Source organism: Elgaria multicarinata, chromosome 22, assembly GCF_023053635.1.
Source record: "Elgaria multicarinata webbii isolate HBS135686 ecotype San Diego chromosome 22, rElgMul1.1.pri, whole genome shotgun sequence".
Lineage (NCBI taxonomy): Eukaryota > Metazoa > Chordata > Lepidosauria > Squamata > Anguidae > Elgaria > Elgaria multicarinata.
This window is the reverse complement of record NC_086192.1, coordinates 9,714,381-9,734,049: the sequence shown is the minus strand read 5'-3', so window position 1 is coordinate 9,734,049 and position 19,669 is coordinate 9,714,381. Positions and strand designations below refer to the sequence as shown.

At 46.7% G+C, this 19,669-nt stretch overlaps 1 protein-coding gene across 1 annotated transcript in view; it reads right to left on the bottom strand.

Moving 5' to 3' along the window:
• Positions 1-618: 618 nt before the first annotated feature.
• TBX4 (T-box transcription factor 4) overlaps positions 619-19,669 on the bottom strand; it is a 51,947-nt gene continuing 32,896 nt past the window's right edge. The window contains exons 5-8 of the mRNA XM_063146496.1: positions 15,461-15,613; positions 5,881-5,969; positions 4,001-4,242; positions 619-1,241 (exon numbers count right to left, since the gene is read on the bottom strand). Coding sequence (XP_063002566.1) covers positions 619-1,241; positions 4,001-4,242; positions 5,881-5,969; positions 15,461-15,613 — 1,107 coding nt within the window. The remainder of the gene's footprint in view (positions 1,242-4,000; positions 4,243-5,880; positions 5,970-15,460; positions 15,614-19,669) is intronic.

Here is a 19,669-nt window from a genome sequence, read left to right as displayed (position 1 = left end):
TAAACTGTGAAGAAACTAAAGAATTAAAGATAAGCACATCCATAGCCACATGGCCACCTTCTATCAGTGTCATTTTCGGCCTGTGAAGCTGCACCATTGTGGCCCAACCCTGGTTGGGGCTGACCTTGCATATGTGTATTTAACCTGCTTAAGTGGCTTGTGAATCGTACACTCTGTTTGATCTCTGTTTTGTAAACAAAACAAAACAAAAGGCTACAAGATGCCATGAAATTGAGGGGATGCTTGGTGAATAGTCTGTGTGGAGGATTCCGGTGCGTGTTGTTGTTTGTAAGTGTTCGATACATTCAGTGAGGGAGTGTTCCTCTGACGGGGCAAATGTTTGACTGGACAAATGTGACTGGTGGATCCAAGCCATTGAGCCAGGTTCCTTTGTACACAACTGGGTTTCCCCCTCCCTCCCACTTCCCAAAACTGAGCTGGTCGTGCGTCTAACGGAAAGCGATCTCTTCAGATACACAAACATCCATGGAATTGCAAAGGCAGAACTGTAGGTGTCACGGAAGTGCAAGTTACCCACAGGTATTAACACTGAGTTAACATTGTCCCCGAGCAGTGAGTCTAACTGTAGTCATTATGTTCATTGCTCTGCAGCCGGAGTCATCCGTCCGTCCAGTTGTCCACAGTCCCCATGCCTGAATGATACTGTAAAGAGGATTCCCTCGACAGCGAGAAGGTTTGCGAGTACAGAAATTCATTGGCTGTGCTTATGTGGGGAGAGGGGGCCTTCCTCTCGCACACGGAAGGGTGCACCCTTTCCCTCGGGAAGGACGGCGCGGGGACTCTCTCCCGGACCTGAGACTGCGAAAGCTGATTGTACACCGTGAAGGGGCTGTTGCCCGGAGGCTGGGAACCTTGGTTCGTGATGGTAGGGAGGCGCGGCATCATGGTGGTGGCAGTGAAGTGAGCAGGGAACGGCTGGTACGGAACGGTTTCCATTGTCTGAACGCTGTAGCTGGTGTAAGGTGCAACTGAAGTCCACATATTGCAGCTCAAAGGGGGAGGGGGAGGAGGCAAATCTTCCACTGACGAGACGCCGGCAATTTCCGCACCCGAACTAGAGTACATGCAGGCCTCCCTCGGCGTCACGTCACCGCAGTAGGAGGGGCTTAGCATTTGCTGGTCGTATGGAGGCGGCGACCGGAAATAGTGCTCTTCCCCGACGGAAGAGGAGGCTTCGAGATAAGAGCGTTTGCAGGGTAAGTCCAGATGTCGGGCACCCTCTGTGGACAAATGAACACAACAAAACGAAGGAGTATTTAGGTGGTGAAAGACTCCAGCGCAAGTCGTCGCGCTGCAGGACGTCTTTGAACACAAGGGTCCTAATCCCATCTAACACAGGTCCAGGAAATATTTGGGCGTACTGTGGACTCCCCTTGGAATTCCTGAGAAATGCCTTTTCGCAGCAAACTATCATTTTACTAGGTGTTGTGGATGCAGAGGTTAAGTCTGAAAACATGACGGTCAAGAAATAAAAGCGACAACAACAATACGATATGGTTTGAATCAAAGGCATGGAAGAAGAAATTCCCCTCCACGACTACTCTAAGATATTTTCCAGTCCCATCCAAAATAGACTTTTAAGGCTGGAAGCAACAAAGCAGGTAATTTCATTCCACCATTGGACCTGAAGTATATCCTAATCTTAAAAGCTTCCAAAGGAGGAGAGTAGAAATCTCACCACTTTCTTCTAAACTAAGCATAGTTCCTTCAGTGTCCCTTCATACAACTTGCTTTCTAGATAATCCTAAAACCATGGCTGGGTTCACACAACACACTAACCCACACTAAGTGGTTGAGTGTGAGTTGTTTGTTGAATGTGCTGTCTGAACCCAGGAGATTTTCCACAGGGTGGCTTGGTTAAACCATGCAGCATGGCTTATTTTTCTCAAGCAAGCCACCTTGAGAACCCATGATTGTGTGTGTGTGTGTGTGTGTGTGTGTGGTTCAGGGTGGTTAACAAGTCACCCTGTGAAAAATTGTCTTGCTAAGCCACAATTCAGTAAACAAACACATGGTTCAACAACAACCCACACTCAGCCAGTGAATGTGGGTTAGCGTGTTGTGTGAACCCAGCTTATGTGTCTTACATCTTGATCTTCACAGAACCCTAGGTGTGTCTTAGGTTTGACTCCAATGGGCTTGGGCAAACCTAATGCTGTGTGGGATCAGACTTTTGATCTGGTCTGTAGTAAATGGTTCAAGAAGTTGCAGTATCGCCATTGCCTTCGCGCTAATCCAATTACACCATTTATGATCATTTTTGGAAAGATATTGCTTAACAGTAAAAAGGGCATTGTCAATGTCCACCTAATCCAATCAATCTTAATTAGAGGAGCTTTGTTTTATCAGTGGAAGGTTTAAATGACCTGGGCAACTACTTTCTTACATCCAGTGATTATTTTTCATTCATCTCAATAACCGTCTGGCCGCACTGCTTTTGTAGTGTTGCTTTTGACAAATTCAAGGAGTCTTAGAATGACTTATTGTGAGCACGCACACACACACACACATAGACACACACACCCCTCAAAGGCTCTACATTTGCCAGGACCTCATGTCAAAAAACTGCAGAAATCTTGCATGATAAAGCGAAGGACTTGCTCTGGCAACTGGTAAAAGTTTTCGCTACATTTTCAGGAAAGGATCTCCTTTCCTGATGGATTGTCTGTAGTAGAACAGCGTTCTGAGCTCGAGATGCCGTGTTTAAGATTGTGAGCAGCCCTGACAACGTTTGCAATAAAGGGCAGCAAATAAGTTATATTAATTATAAATACATTTCTACCAAAGAGTCAATGTGCAGAATGGGTTGAGTGATTAAAAGTTTACTTTGCTTTGCTCTTTTGCTTCCTAGCTGCATTTTGAACTGTTTCATTTCACGTTCAATTCAAGTGTGTCCAAGTGTCCTAAGCATGTTTACTCAGAAGTAAATCCCAGGAGTTCAGTAGCGATTACTTCCTAGTTAGTATATTTAGGATTGCAACCTTAGTCCCCAAGAACAAGCTAAACGCACAATGAGGCTGTTCTCACAACACACTAACCCAAACTCACTGGTTGAATGTAAGTTTGTTGTTTGTTGAACCCAGGACATTTTCTGCAGGGTAGCTTGTTAACCACTATGGCTTCCCAAGGTGGCCTGTTCAATAAAAATAAGCCAGTTTGCATTGTTAACAAGCCACCCTGCAGAAAATGTCCTGGGTTCAGACAAGATGCTAAACTCAACCGCTTAGTGTGGCTGGTGTTGTGCAAATCCAGTCTCTTTCTCTCACACACAGACAATTAAATTGGATGTAGGTGCGGCCGTGTACTTACTGGGCTATCTAGTCAAAAGTGTTAACGTGAAATCCCCGTTCACACAACATGGATGATAGTAACGTATATCCCCATCCCCATGCTCTTGGAACAACTAGTCACACGTAACCATCTCAGAGCAAGACTATGGTGAAAAACCATTGATGATGAAAGCATAGTGAAGGACAGCATAAAATTAAATCCAAATCAAGAAAGCCCCCAACAAATGAGGGACACTTCAGAGCTCACAACTGAGATCGCTAGGAGTCCAAAATTTCAAAAATTGCATTGTATAAGGTCTAAGACCATCATAAGTGCCCTGCTGGATCAGACCAAGTGTCCATCTAGTCCAGCATTCTGTTTTACACAGTGGCCAACCAGCTGCCCACGGAAACCTCCCACATAAGGACTTGAGTGCAACAGCACCCTCCCACCCATGTTCACCAGCAAACAGTGTATGCAGGCATACTGACTGATACTGGAGGTAGCACATAGCTATCAGGACTAGTAGCCATTTAGCCTTCTCCTCCAGGAATTTGTCTAACCCCCTTTTATAAAGACATCAAAATCGTCACTACATCTTGTGGTAGTGAGTTCCATAGTTTAGCCCTGCCTTCCTTGAAAGCTAGCAGAAAATCCGCTAGCTGAAGGTCCCCAGCGTAATCCCTTCCTGCCTACAAATCTCCATTACCTCGCCGCTTCAGGCAGTGATAGAAGAGCCCCGATTCTCTTTGCGCCGCGAAGGTGTTGAGGGGCAGGTCTTGGGCATCCGATGCCGCGAACTGCATGTGAGCGCCGTTCTCATACTGGTAGTGTTGGAGACCCTGGTGGCTCCCGTGGAGCGAGCTGACGTCAGGCTTAGCAGAGAGCTGACCGTGGGTGGACACCAGCCTCTGCCTCATAATGCTTTTGGAGATCACCGGATACTCTTTGCTGCAGATGCAGTAGGGGAGAAGCCAATTACAGCGCATTTGGACAGGAGTCAGTAGAACAAAACCGTCATTACAGTTAGTTGACAATTGTGGGGACCTATAATGGAAGTTTTCCAAACTCTGTCCCTTGGATGTTTAGCAGGGCTTCCTCAGTGAGGGGGTCAAGACTCCTAAGTTAGCTTCTCTGAAAAACAGGTCGACCAGTGCCAACCAATACTCACAGAGGTCCCTGCTAAGCAGGAAGAGGTAGGACATGCCAACTGAGGATCTCTTTGGCTGCATCCGATATTCTTGGATACTTTGTGGAAATGCTAGTACTAGCAAACGCCCAACCATGCTGTCCTCCTCTGGAGCCAACGCTGATTACCCGTATTCCCCTGGAATGTGAAACTGCAGGAGAGCGTTTGATGCGATTTAGGAGGGCACACTCTCCACACGTATGGGGCTACAATGAGCCCAGCGCTCTGCGTGATTTGTGAGATGTTTTATAGGCCCCAGAGTCCCCTGCAGTGCACAGGATTTCCTCTGAACACCAACAGATGTAGAAAGGGTTCCCCAAAGGAAGTCTGAAACCCGCTGCCTTCTACCAGGTGAGGCTATTTGTCCCTCTGCTGCATGGGTGTAGCCCTCCAGTTGTTTTGCCTACAGCTTCCATCATCTCTCAGCACTGGCTGTTCTGGCTAGAACAGATGGCAGTTGAAGGCCAGGACTTCTGGAAATCCACAAGTTGCCCAACTCTGCAGTCTTTTGTACACTCTTGACAGGCATCAGCTTTCCAGGGTCTCAAAACAATGCCCTTCCCTGGCACCTGCTCCCCTTTTTTTAAAAATTGGGATCGAACCTGGGCCGTTCCGCATGCAGAGCCTGTGCTCTATCACCGAGCTGCAGTTCCTTCTCAACCTGGGCGATCTGGATTAAGAGCACAGCTCAGCCGCAGAGCTGTGGGTGGGCTTGGGCAAAACACCCTCACTCAATGTCTGTTTCCCATCTGTAATGCACATTTAATTTATTTATAGCCCGCTTCTGCCAAGGCGCACGGGCTTCTGCCCAAGTCTCAAACTGCACGGAGAGGCATTCGCCACTGGTGGAAGATGTGGGTCTGCCACTGCTTGCACAGAACTCTGGGGACGCAACCCAGCAAAACTAAGAGCTAAAAGAGGCAAGCAAAAACCCCGTGTGGTATATCTATGGCTAGGCTGCATGTTCAGTCTTGAGAAGAGAAGTCTGAAGGGAGACACTCGTCAAATACTTGAAAGGTTGTCACACAGAGGAGGGCCGGGATCTCTTCTTGATCCTCCCAGAGTGCAGGACACGGAATAACGGGCTCAAGTTACAGGAAGCCAGATTCCGGCTGGACATCAGGAAAAACCTCCTGACTGGTAGAGCAGTACAACAATGGAACCAAGGACCTAGGGAGGTGGTGGGCTTTCCCATGCTAGAGGCCTTCAAGAGGCAGCTGGACAGCCATCTGTCAGGGATGCTTTAAGGTGGATGCCTGAACTGAGCAGGGGTTGGACTCGATGGCCCTTAGAGGCCCCTTCCCACTCTACTAGTCTAGGATTCTACGAGAGTGCCATAGAATACTAGAATTCTTCTAACCACTCGGTTCATCTGTCCGGCATGTTTTCTCCGTCCCTACCTTTGTAATCTTGCCACGCGCAGGTCGCTGTCGTCGCTTCCCCTGAAGCCCTTGGCAAACGGGTTGTTTTCTATCTTCAGCTGGGTTATCTTTTACGAGAAGGAAACAAACCAGGTGATTCTTGGATCTGAGAGCACAAGTGTGTCCACAATGCAGACAATCACTCCCTCTTAGTTAACATAAGAATGTAAGGAGAGCCCCTGCTGGATCAGACCAAGGGTCCATCTAGTCCAGCACTCTGTTCACCCAGTGGCCAAGCAGCTGTCGGCCAGGGAGCCACCGGCAGGACACAAGTGCAACAACACCCTCCCACCCATGTTCCCCAACACCTAGGGTATACAGGCTTACTGCCTCTGATACTGGAGGTTGCACTTAGCCATCAGGACCAGTAGCCATGGATAGTCTTCTCCAGGAATTTATCCAACCTCCTTAAGGAATCCCCTTAACACCTGTGCCAGAGGATTCCAAAGAGGGGGCAGGAGGTTGTTGGGAATGCAGGAAGCTGCCTTATACTGCATCAGATCATGGGTCCATCTAGCCCAGTAATGACACTGACTGGCAGCAATGGTTCTCCAGGGCTTCAGTCAGGAATTTTTCCAAACCTACCTGGAGTTGTCGGGGATGCAAAACAGGTGCTCCACCCCTGAGCTCTGGCTCCTCCCTAAAGGTTCTTAGACCTCTGGGATCCTCTTCTTGAAGAGTCATCAGGTGGATTTCAATGGAAGTCACACCCTGCCCTATCTGATCTTGGACCAAGGGATTTGAAGGACTGCCTCCCCTATATGAGCCTGCCTATTAGAGACCCAACTCTGGGTGCCTCCACCTTATGAACTGAACTGGGTCGCTCCCAGGGGGTGAGGCCTTCTCGGTGGTGGCACATCAGCTCTTGGGGAATCCCCTTAACAGTCCTCCTGGCATCAGACCTGATGTACGTTTAGTTGCCGAGTTTAAACAAGGGTGCTTTTCCTAGGCCTTTCGTAGATTTTAGCGGGCTCTTGTTTAGGCTGCTGGTGGTACACGTTTTGTATCATTTTTAAACACGTGCTGTAAGACACCTGGAAAATATTTCATTGACAAGCATGCTTAAATAAAGACGTCCAGGGGAGGGAGGGTGCCCGCATCAACTCAGCATCGGGCTGGGCTCTCTCTCTTGAGTTCGGACTTTGCGCGTGGAATTTGGCTTTCTCCAAGCAGCAGCAGTCGCAAGCATTCTCTCCCTTTCCCCTTAGCGAGGTGGGGGGGGGTCCCTAAAGCTCGAATTCCTCCCTTTAATCCCTCACTGCTGTGAAACACGAGAAGTCAGACTAGGGTTTCAGATAGCCTTCCTAAACCCTACCTGGAAACGCCTGGGATTGAACCTGCGACCTTCGGCATGCAAAGCAAGTGCTCTACGGTCCTTGTGCCGTCTCAAATGCCCTCAAGAATGGCCCATGCAAGAAGATGACAGCATAACTCTTTTGATGAGTACTTTGAGGCTGCCGTTGTAACTGCTCACAACATTGGCACTGCTGACAAGGGCAGCAGGACAGGCCCTTAAGTCGTGGTGGGGCCTCCGTAGCTGCCTCAGGGTGGCACCTGCTGAGATGGGAATGGCCCTCAAGCATCTCTGAGGAAGGGGCATCCCAGAGGTCTAAAAATTAAGGTTGTACTGAATACACACACACACACACACTTTGTAGGATCATTTATCTTCCCTGAAGGAGGGGATATCAACGGCTTTCAGGGAATGAGGCATTCTAAGGACGTTCAGGGAGGTTCCCGTAAGAAGACAAGGTTTCTCCTGTCCCACATGAGAAGGGAACACCACCACACTGCTGAAGGCTGCTGGCTGAAGTTAAAGGAAAGTTCTCTTTTTATGAGCAAAAGGGGCGGGGAAGAAAAAAACCCTCAGTCACCCCAAATGTTAGAATTCACCCAGGAAAATTACTCCATTCTTCAAGGAGTGTTTTCATGCCTGTCTGGGCCAAATACTTAGTGCCGGTAAGAAGGACGTCCTGGAGTGAAGACTCGTTAGGTTCCTTAGCACCCTTGCAAAGGTACAATTCCAAGGATTGTGCAGGAGAAACCATGACAGTTAAACTGGTACAACGCCCAAGATGTATACATAGATATGCCCTGCAATTTGGTCTGAAATCACCATTGGCTCTGGGATCTTGCTTAAGGGAAGAGAGGCTGCTAAAACTCAATGTAGCGGCCAGGCACCATGAACAAAAGACCCCCCCCCCCCCGAGGCTGCAGGACGAACGATGCATGCCATGGCATGGGCGAGTGCTGTACGTCCCCCTTCCTGCACGCAGTAATCTGCAAGGCAGTGACATTTTAAACAGGAGCCAGCAGGCTGTGGTTTTCCTGGCACCCTCACCTTGGCCTATTCTGCCATGCTGCTTCTCCCTGCCCCTCCTTTTTATACGGATTTTCAGGAATGCGGTTTTAAGTGGGCTTTTGTATTTTTAGCGTTCCATTACAAATCAACCCATCTTCCACTCCCCTAACCCGCTTTCATATTTCTTAGGGAAGTGTCGATGTGTGATTTAGCTGCCATCATGCACTACTCAGGACAGCAATGCTGGGAACAGTCATAGAATCATAGAACAGTCGAGTTGGAAGGGGCCTCTAAGGCCATCGAATCCAACCCCCTGCCCAATGCAGGAATCCACCTTAAAGCATCCCTGACAGATGGCTCTCCAGCTGCCTCTTGAAGGCCTCGAGTGTGGGAGAGACCACCACCTCCCTAGCTCAGGGGTTCCATTGTCGTACTGCTCTAACAGTCAGGACGTTTTTCCTGATGTCCAGCCAGAATCTGGCTTCCTGTCACTTGAGCCCCTTATTCCGTGTCCTGTATTCTGTGATGATCGAGAAGCAATCCTGGCCGTCCTCTGTGTGACAACCTTTTAAATATTTGAAGAGTGCTCTCATGTCTCCCCTCAATCTTCTCTTCTCCAGGCTAAACAGGCCCAGTTCTTTCAGTCTCTCTTCCTAGGGCTTTGATTCCAGACCCCTGATCATCCTGGTTGCCCTCCTCTGAACACGCTCCAGCTTGTCCATAATGCCTGGCAGGGCATGCCACCAGCTCTGATGTAGAGAGAATAACCACCTCTCCTTGCCCACTCCTACCTCTTCTTGGGCTTCTCTGGTTGATCCCTTAAGCCATGGTGGGATCTGTGGCAGCTTAACCATCTTCTGAAGACCACAGAATGCTGCTAGCCTTGCCAGGATGCTCCACCCACAGACCGACATGCAACCAAGCACGCATCTGGATCCGGCTTATTTACTGGGTGACTCAGGGCAAAAGGACACCCTGACATTATAAACAAGCCCTTTGCAGCTGGCAGGGTGGAGTTATTGTCTGTTGACAGTTTTGTCTTTTCCTCCCCTCCCATTTTCTTGTTAAAAGAAAGGGGCCACGAAAGAAGGCTTTGTTTGGAGGTTGGGTGGGTGAGGACAGCTAAGGTGCCTTCGTCAAAGGTAGCCATGGTTGGGGCCCACTGACCAGAGCCCCCTGGACTCTTCCCTGTTGCAACCTGCTTGTTCCTTTACCTCTCACTCTGGCCCAGACAATGGTGGTGGTGAGAAGCAGGAGATGCTACGGCCTACCTGTTCAGACACGGATCTTCTACACATGCTCAGAGGCACTCCCTCAATTATTAACTCCCCATTTTCTGGGCCTTGGCATAGGATATCACTTGCAGGGCTGATCCCATACAACGCACAGCCTCTCTCCCTGTGTGAATCATGATGGCCCACAATATTTGGGCGAGGGCATATCTCAGCGGTAGAGCACCTGCTTTGCACGCAAGTTCAATCCTCATAGTCTCCAGGTAGGACCAGGAAAGGCCCCCATCCAAAACCCCGCAGAATTGCTGATAATCAGTGTAAATGCTGAGAAAGATGGAATAACGGACTGATTTGGTCTATGGCCGCGTCCTGTTTCCCAGTTTACCCCTCCATTAACTCTCTGCTTGCTGTGCTTTTACCAGGTACTAAAATGAATACATGGCAATGATCAAATATTTCCAGAGCTCCCACTCTGGACTCCGTTGGCCAACAAGCATAATTGACACGCGAAACGTATTACAAGTCGCTGTGCAGAATGCTTTCGCCAGATTCTTTGGTTAACCATGTTGGGGCTATAATGTTATGCTCACCACTATAACTCTGCAACCAAGATTCACAGCGAGTGTTTCTGGCCGGGTTTTCTGCAGAGCCGTTTTTTATTTGAACACGCGCCTTAGTAATAAGCCACTTGTTTGTGGCTCAGTAATGGCAGCGTGTCTGATGCTAAAATAATACGCTCGGCTAGTGGGATGATCCTTTTTGGAGAGGGTGAGCAACCACGGCTAATGATACGTGGATACCTCTGGGCGGTTTCCATACCTTGGGGAGTGCAACCCACCAAAATGAAGTCTTGTGTTCTACACAGTCTAAAGCACCCAGTGTCTCCCACTGCCCAGCTGCTCCTTACCCCATCAGCTGAGCAGCGTGGGGAGATTAATTATCCCCTCTCCTCTGTAACCCTGATGAAGCTCCCTACGCATCCCATGCTGCTATTAAGCTCAGGCAAAACCTTCACAGCAGTGCTGGGGGGATCTTCATTAGGTTTAAACTTTCCCTCCCCTCTTCGGTCTCAATGAATGGATAGCAAGCGAGTGGGACAGAGGGGTACTGTGAAAGAATTTTCTTGGGAATATTCCGGTATTCCAAAAACAGGATTGAGGGCTTAGCCTGGGGCCAAATTATGTTTTAAGAATTCGGTTTTAGTTTCAAGGGCACGGTTTCCTTCTAGGGCACCTGTGAGCAGACTTCGGGATCTTGAGATTCTTTTTTTTTTTTTAATTACAACCAGGAAGTTCATCAGTTAGAGCCAGGTGCAAAATAGTTGCTCAGGGGTGGAGCTACATGCAAAAGCACAAATTTACTACCAGCAACAACAGATCAGGAATTTTAACAGCTCAGTTTAAGGGCAGGAGGGGAGAACCTTTCTGTTGTCAAACAATTCAGTCAGAAACCCTTGCCAATCTACTGCGAAGCTAACCTACTGGTAGGTCCGAATCTAACATCTGCCCATCCTTGTACAAAAGCATCTGGATAGTATTTCTATGATGTCGAACACAGAATACTAAACTAGTCAATTGGGCGCTGTTCATTGTTTAGTTTAGGAAAGGGAATAACTCCTGAAGGTGCTGCTATTAACCTATAAAGCCCTAAATGGTTGGAGAACAGGCTAGCTGAAGGACAACCTGCACAAACAGTCATAGGTACTTGCCCAAGACTTAAGATCAGCATCTGAAACCCTACTTTCCAGACCACCATCGATTGCTGCTAGGCTGAAGGGTACCAGGGACAGGGCCTTTTTCCTGGTAGCCCCGCATCTCTGGAATATCATCCCAAAGGAATGTCCTTTAGGGTGGCATTTTATTTCAACTGGCTTTTGAATGATTTATTGGTGCTGTAACTTCTGCTGCTGCTATTTTATTTATTATTTTAGCACTTCTATCCCACCCTTTAGCCAAAAGGGCTCTCAAGGCAGCTTACAAAAATATTTCTTAAGACAAGTCAGTTAATCCGGGCTTATTTGATTTATCTATGTGCTGCTGTTATTTCAATGTTTTTAATCAGTTTCATGTATTTTATAGTATTTTTGTATTTGATGTTGTTCCCTGCCTCAATCCAGAAAGAGAGGTGGATATGAAATAAATAAATTTATTATTATCTCTTTCTCGCTCATATTATTATTATTATTATTATTGGTGTGTGTGTATAATCTTATTATGTTGTTTTACTCACTACTTAAGTTGCCTAAAGGGGATCATTTATCCTGAAAGGGGGTTTAAATCATCATCATCGTCATCATCATCTTAAAAATCCTGCTGAGCTCTTTCCCTCATTTCCTTTGGTTGCTGCTCTTCACTCTACCAAAAAGGTAGTTAATTATGAATTGGAACAGGGTCTTCCTTAGCCCCCTTAAGTTACCATGGCCAACAAACATTCCCAGTTCGCGAATGGAGTTGAGGGGAAGGCAGCTTTGAAGCTGGGTGCTGAAAAACCAGTACGCCTCTGGGTCATTTGTGTAGAAATATGACCCTCTCCGTAATACTGACATTTTAAGTGAGACCTCAAGGTGATCTCTCCCCATAAAGCCACTCAAGATGAAGCCGTTTCTGGATAGCTTCACTTTACAGCTGACAACTTTGCCATGGGTTAAGCAAGTTAAAGACCCGCGCGAGGACGGGCGTTCCTCCATGCTCCTCGCTTTTTGTACTTCTCCATCAGGTTTTCCTTCTTCTTTATGTGTGTCCCGTTTCCCCTCCCTGCCACCGCTTCCGGCATGGACTTCATGACATCGCCGCTACGAAATTGTGCCTGCCGAATTTTGGAAGGCAAATGTCTTTGGTTTAATGCCAAGACGAGCCCTTTGTGGGAAAGAGCCACCAGGCTTCGCCACATTGGCGTCCGCAAATTAAATAGTTCTGTTGGCATTTCCCCCGCTGCGATACAAGCCGCAAACCCGGGTGCTGGTCTGTTTTGCGGCCGGCAGGCAGGAGACAAGAGCAAGATTTGCTGCTAAATCCAAGCAATTGCCAAGGGTTTCTGACTCCCAGTTGTTTTAACAGTGAGCAAGTAGAAGGCAACCCTCACCCTAAATTAGGCTGCTGGAACCACAAATGCTTAGAGGAAAACCAGGAATTGATTATATATCTATATATAATATAGATATTTTAAAATGAAAGTACTGAAGGCTCAGTTTTGATACTGAAAACAAATTCTCAAGCTACAAATACCCCCGAAGGCCTTGTCCTTAATCCTAAATGTATGGCCGTGGCCCTGAGCCAGAATTTTGCATGTAATTGGCAGGTCCGTGAGGTTTGAAAAACAACAACCCAAAATTAGATCCTGCAAGCCTGAGGTTTGCTCCTCATCTACACCCCGGCCATTGTGAAGCATGCGCACACCCAGAGAGCGAATCTGATTTGGTCCATAAATTCTCAACACGGATCCCATTCTAGACCCCAGATTTGTCACATGCATCCGTTCCGACCAAACCTCCACAAAATGTATGTAAATCCACCACAAGGACAAGAGCTGAAACCCATTCTGCGTGTTTTTGCCCCTCCAAGCCTTTCTCTCACGCCCACTCCAAAAATCCCTCTTTTCCTCCTTGTTCTGACCGCAAGACAGGCTCTGAGCTCTGCTTTTATAGTAACATTCCTCGTATGTCTCCCTAAATACATATACCGTAATTACTTTTCACTGTAGATTTATGGCTGGGCTTTACCAGTCATTATTAAATTGCTTGCTGTTTTGAATGACATCCGAGAGTTTATGGTCGTTGATTCATTAGTGACTGGGCTTGCCACGACGGCCAAGATCACTTTTTAAAAAACTAAAACCCCGTACACTTTCCTTCCTCTCCCGAGCGGCATCCTCTGGGCTTTGGCAAAACCAAGCGGGGCGTGAGCGTTTGTGTATTTTCAATTCGTAGCCTGCCCTTGGATAGGTCGGAGGCTTTCAGAACAAAAGCACTGCCTTTCTACATCAGGTGAAGGGACATCTCAGCCGGCCTTCTGTGCCTGAACGCAGCCAGCCAGACGCCCCACGGAATCTCGTAAGGAGGGCATGAAGGTAGCAAGGCTCCCATGCAGTGTGCCCTCCAGGCATAAGATTACAACTCCCATAATCCCCCAGACAGCTATTATGGGAGTTGTAGTCCAGAATAGGGCACCTAGTTGGAGAAAAGTGGACGCAAACCATGAAAGCTTATGGCAGCATCCATGGGTTTGTGTTTAAGGTAGCACAGGGCTCTTGGTTGTCTTTGCTGCAGTAGACTAACATGTCTACCCTTCTGGAAGTTGTGGAAAGGAGTACTCCGATTTGTCTGCTCTCAGCCTACTGCCAGCCAGCTCCCTTTCTAGGATTATGGTATTGTACAGTGTTTCTCATCACACCGGAATTCTGGGTCACGAAGTGAATTTGGCTTCCTACCTTTCCGACAGCAATAGTTTTATTTCTGAGCATCTACCCCAAGGGCAGACAGCTTCCGCCCCCCCCCTTTTATTTTATTTTGGACTGTAGGCACATTTGGCAATTGGAGAAAGTGTTATGGGCACCACCACAAAATGGCTGCTATGGAAGGTGCAGCAAAGGACAAGTAACCTGTCCAAAAGACCAACTACAAGGCAGAGGTGAGGGTGGGAGCTGAGCCTGAACACACAAAAGAATTCCTTTAACCCCCAATGTTTTCAGCACCAACAGAAGCCCCTCAGCTGTTGGTAAGCATTTTGGGGGAGGGGGAGTGGCTGGAATGGGGCACCAAAAAACGTGTCCTGGGAGTGCATTGGTGCCTGTGAGCACCACTTTGCCCATCTCTGATCTACCTGCTCTAACAGAACATCGCCGTCACTGGGAGACACAACATGCAGTGGCATACCTTCCATTTGTGTAAGTGGGGTGAGTCCCCCCCATACACCCCCTTGAGGAGGCTATGATCACCTGCATCCATTCTCTTCCCCAGGCCTTACAAATGTCATTAGCAATTCAGTATACCCTTAATGTCAAAACCTGAAAAACCTGGGCTGCAACTGGTATATTGTCTTTACTTCCTCACCTCTCCTAAAATAATTCTTAAATTTTCTGGTACCTAGAACCTTGGTTCTGTGACAGAAGACACACACACGCACGCACGCACGCACGCACGCACACACACACACACACACACACACACACACACACACACACACACACCTTGTCTGCCATGTGCTATAAGGCTATACAAGCACACCAGAAAAATAGGAGTAGCAGATAATAAGTAAAGCATAATAGTGAATTACTGACTATCAAGTGAGCACGACTTAAGCATTGTGTGGAGAAAGTGGATACATAGAGTGACCATATGGAAAGGTGGACAGGGCTCCTGTATCTTTAACAGTTGTATATAAAAGGGAATTTCAGCAGGTGCCATTTGTATGCATGCAACACCTGGTGAAATTCCTTCTTCATTACAACAGTTAAAGCTGCAGGAGCCCTGCACTCTTTTGTACCTGGTCACTCTATATAGCTCCTGCAGCTTTAACTGTTGTGATGAAGAGGGCATTTCACCAGGTGCTGCATGCATACAAATGGCACCTGCTGAAATTCCCTTTTATATACAACTGTTAACAGGAGCCCTGTCCTCCTTTCCATATGGTCACTCATGTTTTTCTTCACCTCTCACAACACTAAAACACTAGGTCATCCAGTGAGTGAACGGCTATTGCTTCAAGACAGACGAAAGAAAAGTATTTCTTTGGACTCTGCATAATTATTTTTGGGATTATATAGCGACAAGGCATGAAGATGGCCACCAGAATGTAGTTGGCTTTGAAGGGGGGATTGGACACAACTCACAATCTGCGACCCATTTATAAAGTATATTTCCAACTAGGCAGAATCAACCATCTCTGGGTTTAACTGGCTGCCGAATCTAAGACATTCTGTAGACTTCTTTGATGGACAATTTATCTTGCAAAGGCTTATGCTGCCCTCTGTACCTCATCAAAGTCACAAAAGAAAATGGCCTTTTGGGGTGAGCCACAGGGCCACTCACCTTGTGGTTCTGATACGACGTCACGGATATGAAGGACGTTTCTGGAAATACGTGTGTGCAGAAAGCTGTGTTCTTGGAGCCAAACGCATTGTTTTCATCCGCTTTAACGATGTGTAGTCTTGGCTGGTATTTGTGCATCGAATTCAGAATGATCTGGAGGAAGGTAAGACGTGACCACATTTAGGAAGATTCAGATAAATTGTAATGAGTTCAGAGAGGGGCAACACAGATGATCAGGGGGCTAGAACCAAAGTCCTATGAGGAAAGATTGATGGAACTGGGCATGTTTAGCCATGAGAGGACATAACTGACAGGGGATATGTTAGCACTTTTCAAGTACCTAAAGCGTTGTCACACAGAAGGACGCAGCCTGGTCTCTATCAGCCAAGACTGCAGGACACGAAATAACAGGCTTAATGTAGGCACATTTTGGTCGAACATGGTGGTGGTGGTGGGATTTCCTAACTCATAGGAGTCAAACGATGCAGCCACCTGCCTGCGAAAAAGGGGGGCTCTTTTTCACTGGGGGTATCCAAGCACAGCCTTAACAGCCATCTGTCAGGGATGCTTTAAACTGGATTCCTGTCCTGAGCAGGGGGTTGGACTCGATGGCCCAAAACACCCCTTTCTGACTCTTACGGTCCTATTCACATAGGCTAGGTAGAAGTTTGCTCCCAAGAGTCAGGTTTTGCAGGTGCATTCTCAGGGCAGCAAGTTGAAATATTTGTCCTGTCAGGCAGTCTCAAGTTGCTGCCATGGAATATTGAGTCTGGGAGTTTTGCAGCAGTGCAATTGACTGCAATAATATTATTTTAAAATACAACTTTTTGTTTTAAAAAAAAAATGCCATTCATTCCGAGAGAGAAATGTTAGAACTTGTAGTCCAAAATATCTGGAGGGCATCAAGTTGGGGGAGAGCTGGCATAAACAGTTCCTTCACCATTTTTTCACCATTTTTTCCAACAGAATTCCTCCCCACCTCCAAAAAAGAATAAACTGAGTCCCCCCCATTTTTCCAGGCCATTCACATCTTTAGCTCCACCTCAGACTTCTCCAACTGAAGGACTTGACTACGACTCCCACAATCCATGAGGATTGTAGGGATTATAGTTCAATTCCTACCCTTTTACTGTTTACGTCATATCCTTAGCTGGGCCCTGCATAAATAGAAGGCTATTGTTTTGTTCGCCTTGTAACAATGGCAACATATAAGCCAGACAGTGCAAGGAACGTGCTTTCTGCAGAACTCCACATCATCTTCATCATCATCATCATCATCATCATCATTATCATTATCATCCTGTATATTTATTTCTTACCTGCCTCTCCCTTTGGATCGAGGCGGGGAACAACATTAGTACAGGAATCAACACATCTTAAAAATTCTTTGATTTTACACAGCTATTAAAAGTACAGGAGCCAATTTGACTGGGGCCAAAATGGCTCAGGGATTTCCAAGAGGGAAGCTAGGCAAACACTGGCCAAGATCTTATATTGCATTGCACAGCCCAGTTTGGAGATATGCATAGGCGTGCTGTCACTCTGATGCTCCACTCAAAATAGCGTTCAAGGCGGCTAGCAACAAAACACAGATAAAATAACAACATTATAATTCGAACATTAAGACTCAAATAAAAACACATCATTACGGTAGGCCTGCCGGAAAAGGCTAGTCTTCAAAGCTACCTTAAAATCTCAGAGAGAGTTAATTTTATGAATCTCCTCCGGCAGGCTGTTTCCCAATCCAGGGGCGACAGAAGAAAAGGTCCTCTGGGAAACTGATGTTAGCCTAGTCTTGGCTGACTGAAGTAAGTTCTGCCCAGAGCGGGGCGGACTGTATGGGCGAAGGCGATCCCGCAGGTAACCTGGACCCAAACCATGTTGGGCTTTAAAGGTAATGACCAACACTTTGCACTTCGCCCGGAAACTAATCGGCAGCCAGTGGAGTGATTTTAATGTTGGGGTAACATGCTCACCCCTAGATGTACCGGTGACCAACCTGGCAGCCAAATTTTGAACTAGTTGAAGTTTCCGAACTAGGTACAATGGTAGCCCTATGTAGAGCGCATGTTCTACCCCTGGCTCCAGACAAGCTCACAACACACCGGAGCATGAGCAAGCTTCCAAATCCGCCTCTGGCTGCAGGAAGGGGGGCAAATTAAGAATCACAGGCCTTAGTAGAGATGTCAATATTATTTTCTCTCTGTTTCCCATTTCTCCAATCTGAAGTTCGATTCATCTTGAACTTGGAGGGGTTTTTTTGTCCTGTTTTTTTTTTAAAAAAAACTGCATGCAAAGTCATACACCATTTGACCTTATATACACATTTTTTGCAAGCACTTTTCCTAACATAATGCATTTCTGCCATTATTTTCAACAATATGCACGTGTTTCGATTGGAAAACTCCATTCCAAAATTCGGAAATATGCAAATTTCAAAGGGTAACTGAGTTTTGGTTCTCATATTAGTTTGAAAGTGCGGAATTAGGTAAATTTGCATTGAAATGCAGACTGAACGGATTTCTCCCCCAATTCCAATGTACCCGTAAATCTTCCAAGTACTCAGGAACCACCACAGGAAAACATTTTGCGGAGCAATACAGAAGTTTGATCCATGACCTTTGATCTGTGGCAGCTCAATGCTGAATTCAAACTTTTGTGAATAACCTGATCTCCACCCCTTGGACTAAGATGTGAACTGGGACTTTTGTCCATCAGCTTTTGCATTTCCCAAATGTTCCCGTGCGTTTCTCGTCTCAATGAAAGGATCGAAATATATTTAGAAATGTGTCCTTTGAGACAAATTACATTGGGAAATGCACTTTTTTTTTTGGCAGAGAAAATACATATTTAAATGGGAATTATTGTGTAGAATTTAAAAAAACACAGAGCTTAATCAGGCAATGGGACGCAAAGGACTTGGGACATGTACGAAAGTGGCACCGACAGGAAATAGACTGATTACAGTACTCCTGCATTCCCCAAGCTGGTGCCCAAGTGGCCATGATGGGGATGATGGAAGATGTAGTCTGGAGAGCACCAAATCATGCAAGTTCTTCTTCGTGGCCTCTGTGCATCACATATATGGGGCTCTGCGCCTGCGTGGACATTGTTTCAGAAACTTCTGTGTGTAGCTCGTTTCGGAAACTGCCTGCATGGAGCTTCTTTTGGAATCTGCCTGCATGGAGCTTCTTTCAGAAACTGCTTGCGTAGAGCTCGTTTTGGAAACTTCTGTAGCTGAGTTTCCAAAATGAGCTCCGTGCAGGTGCAGAGCCCCATATGTGTGAATGCACAGATGACCACTCGAAGAACTACAGTTACAGGTAAGCAACCTGTCTTTACTGTGGTGCATATTTATCACATGTTTGGTGGGCACACGGGGTGGGGGGGGGCAATCCTTGAACATTAATGGCATCTGCAAACAGAAGCGATTCTTATGCAGGCCTCTCCCTTCTGCTCTTCCATTTCCGTTTTGCCATGCTCACGCCCCTTAATACTGATGGGGAGCAGTGGTCAGGACCGGGTCAGACGCCCTTTCGTTCCTAGATGGATGAGGCAGCACCATTACAGCAGCATCGGTGCTTTAAAGACCCTTTTCATCCGACTGCATATAACTTTGCCCACAGTAGCCCAGCTGCAACGTATACCATTTAAATGTAGTTTTTATTGATGACATTTTCCAGATCAGCCTCTCCCCGCCTTCTCTGGGAGGAGGAATGAGAAACTGTGGCATTTTATCAGCGTCCCAGAGGGCTCTCTTTTAACTCTTTGGTTGCTGTCTGGCTGTCGAGCTTTGACTGGAGAAGGGGGAAAGGCGGCATTATTAAGGCTGGTATTGAAGCATCTTTTCCTCGGGTTGTCCTTTGGTGTCAGGAGAATCAACCACTAGAAATAGCTCCAAAAGTTCTACAGAGGCGAAGGTTTGGCCATTTTGGAATTGACTCTGAAAGCATTAATTGGCGCAATTGATTTGGTAGTTGATTATAGTTCTATGTTTATGAATTCTTTAAAAATGAAATGAGATTTTTTTTAATGTTGTGTGGCTTTATGTACTTACAACAAAATGTTGCAGTATAGCCTCATCTTTAATAGGACTATTCCTACTAGCCAGCCATGCTTTTCTCCAAGATACTATAAGTTCTTCCAGTTTCAAGAAAGCCATTTCACCCTTCCATCTCTCATTTTTTGGCTTCCTTTTCCAATTTTATG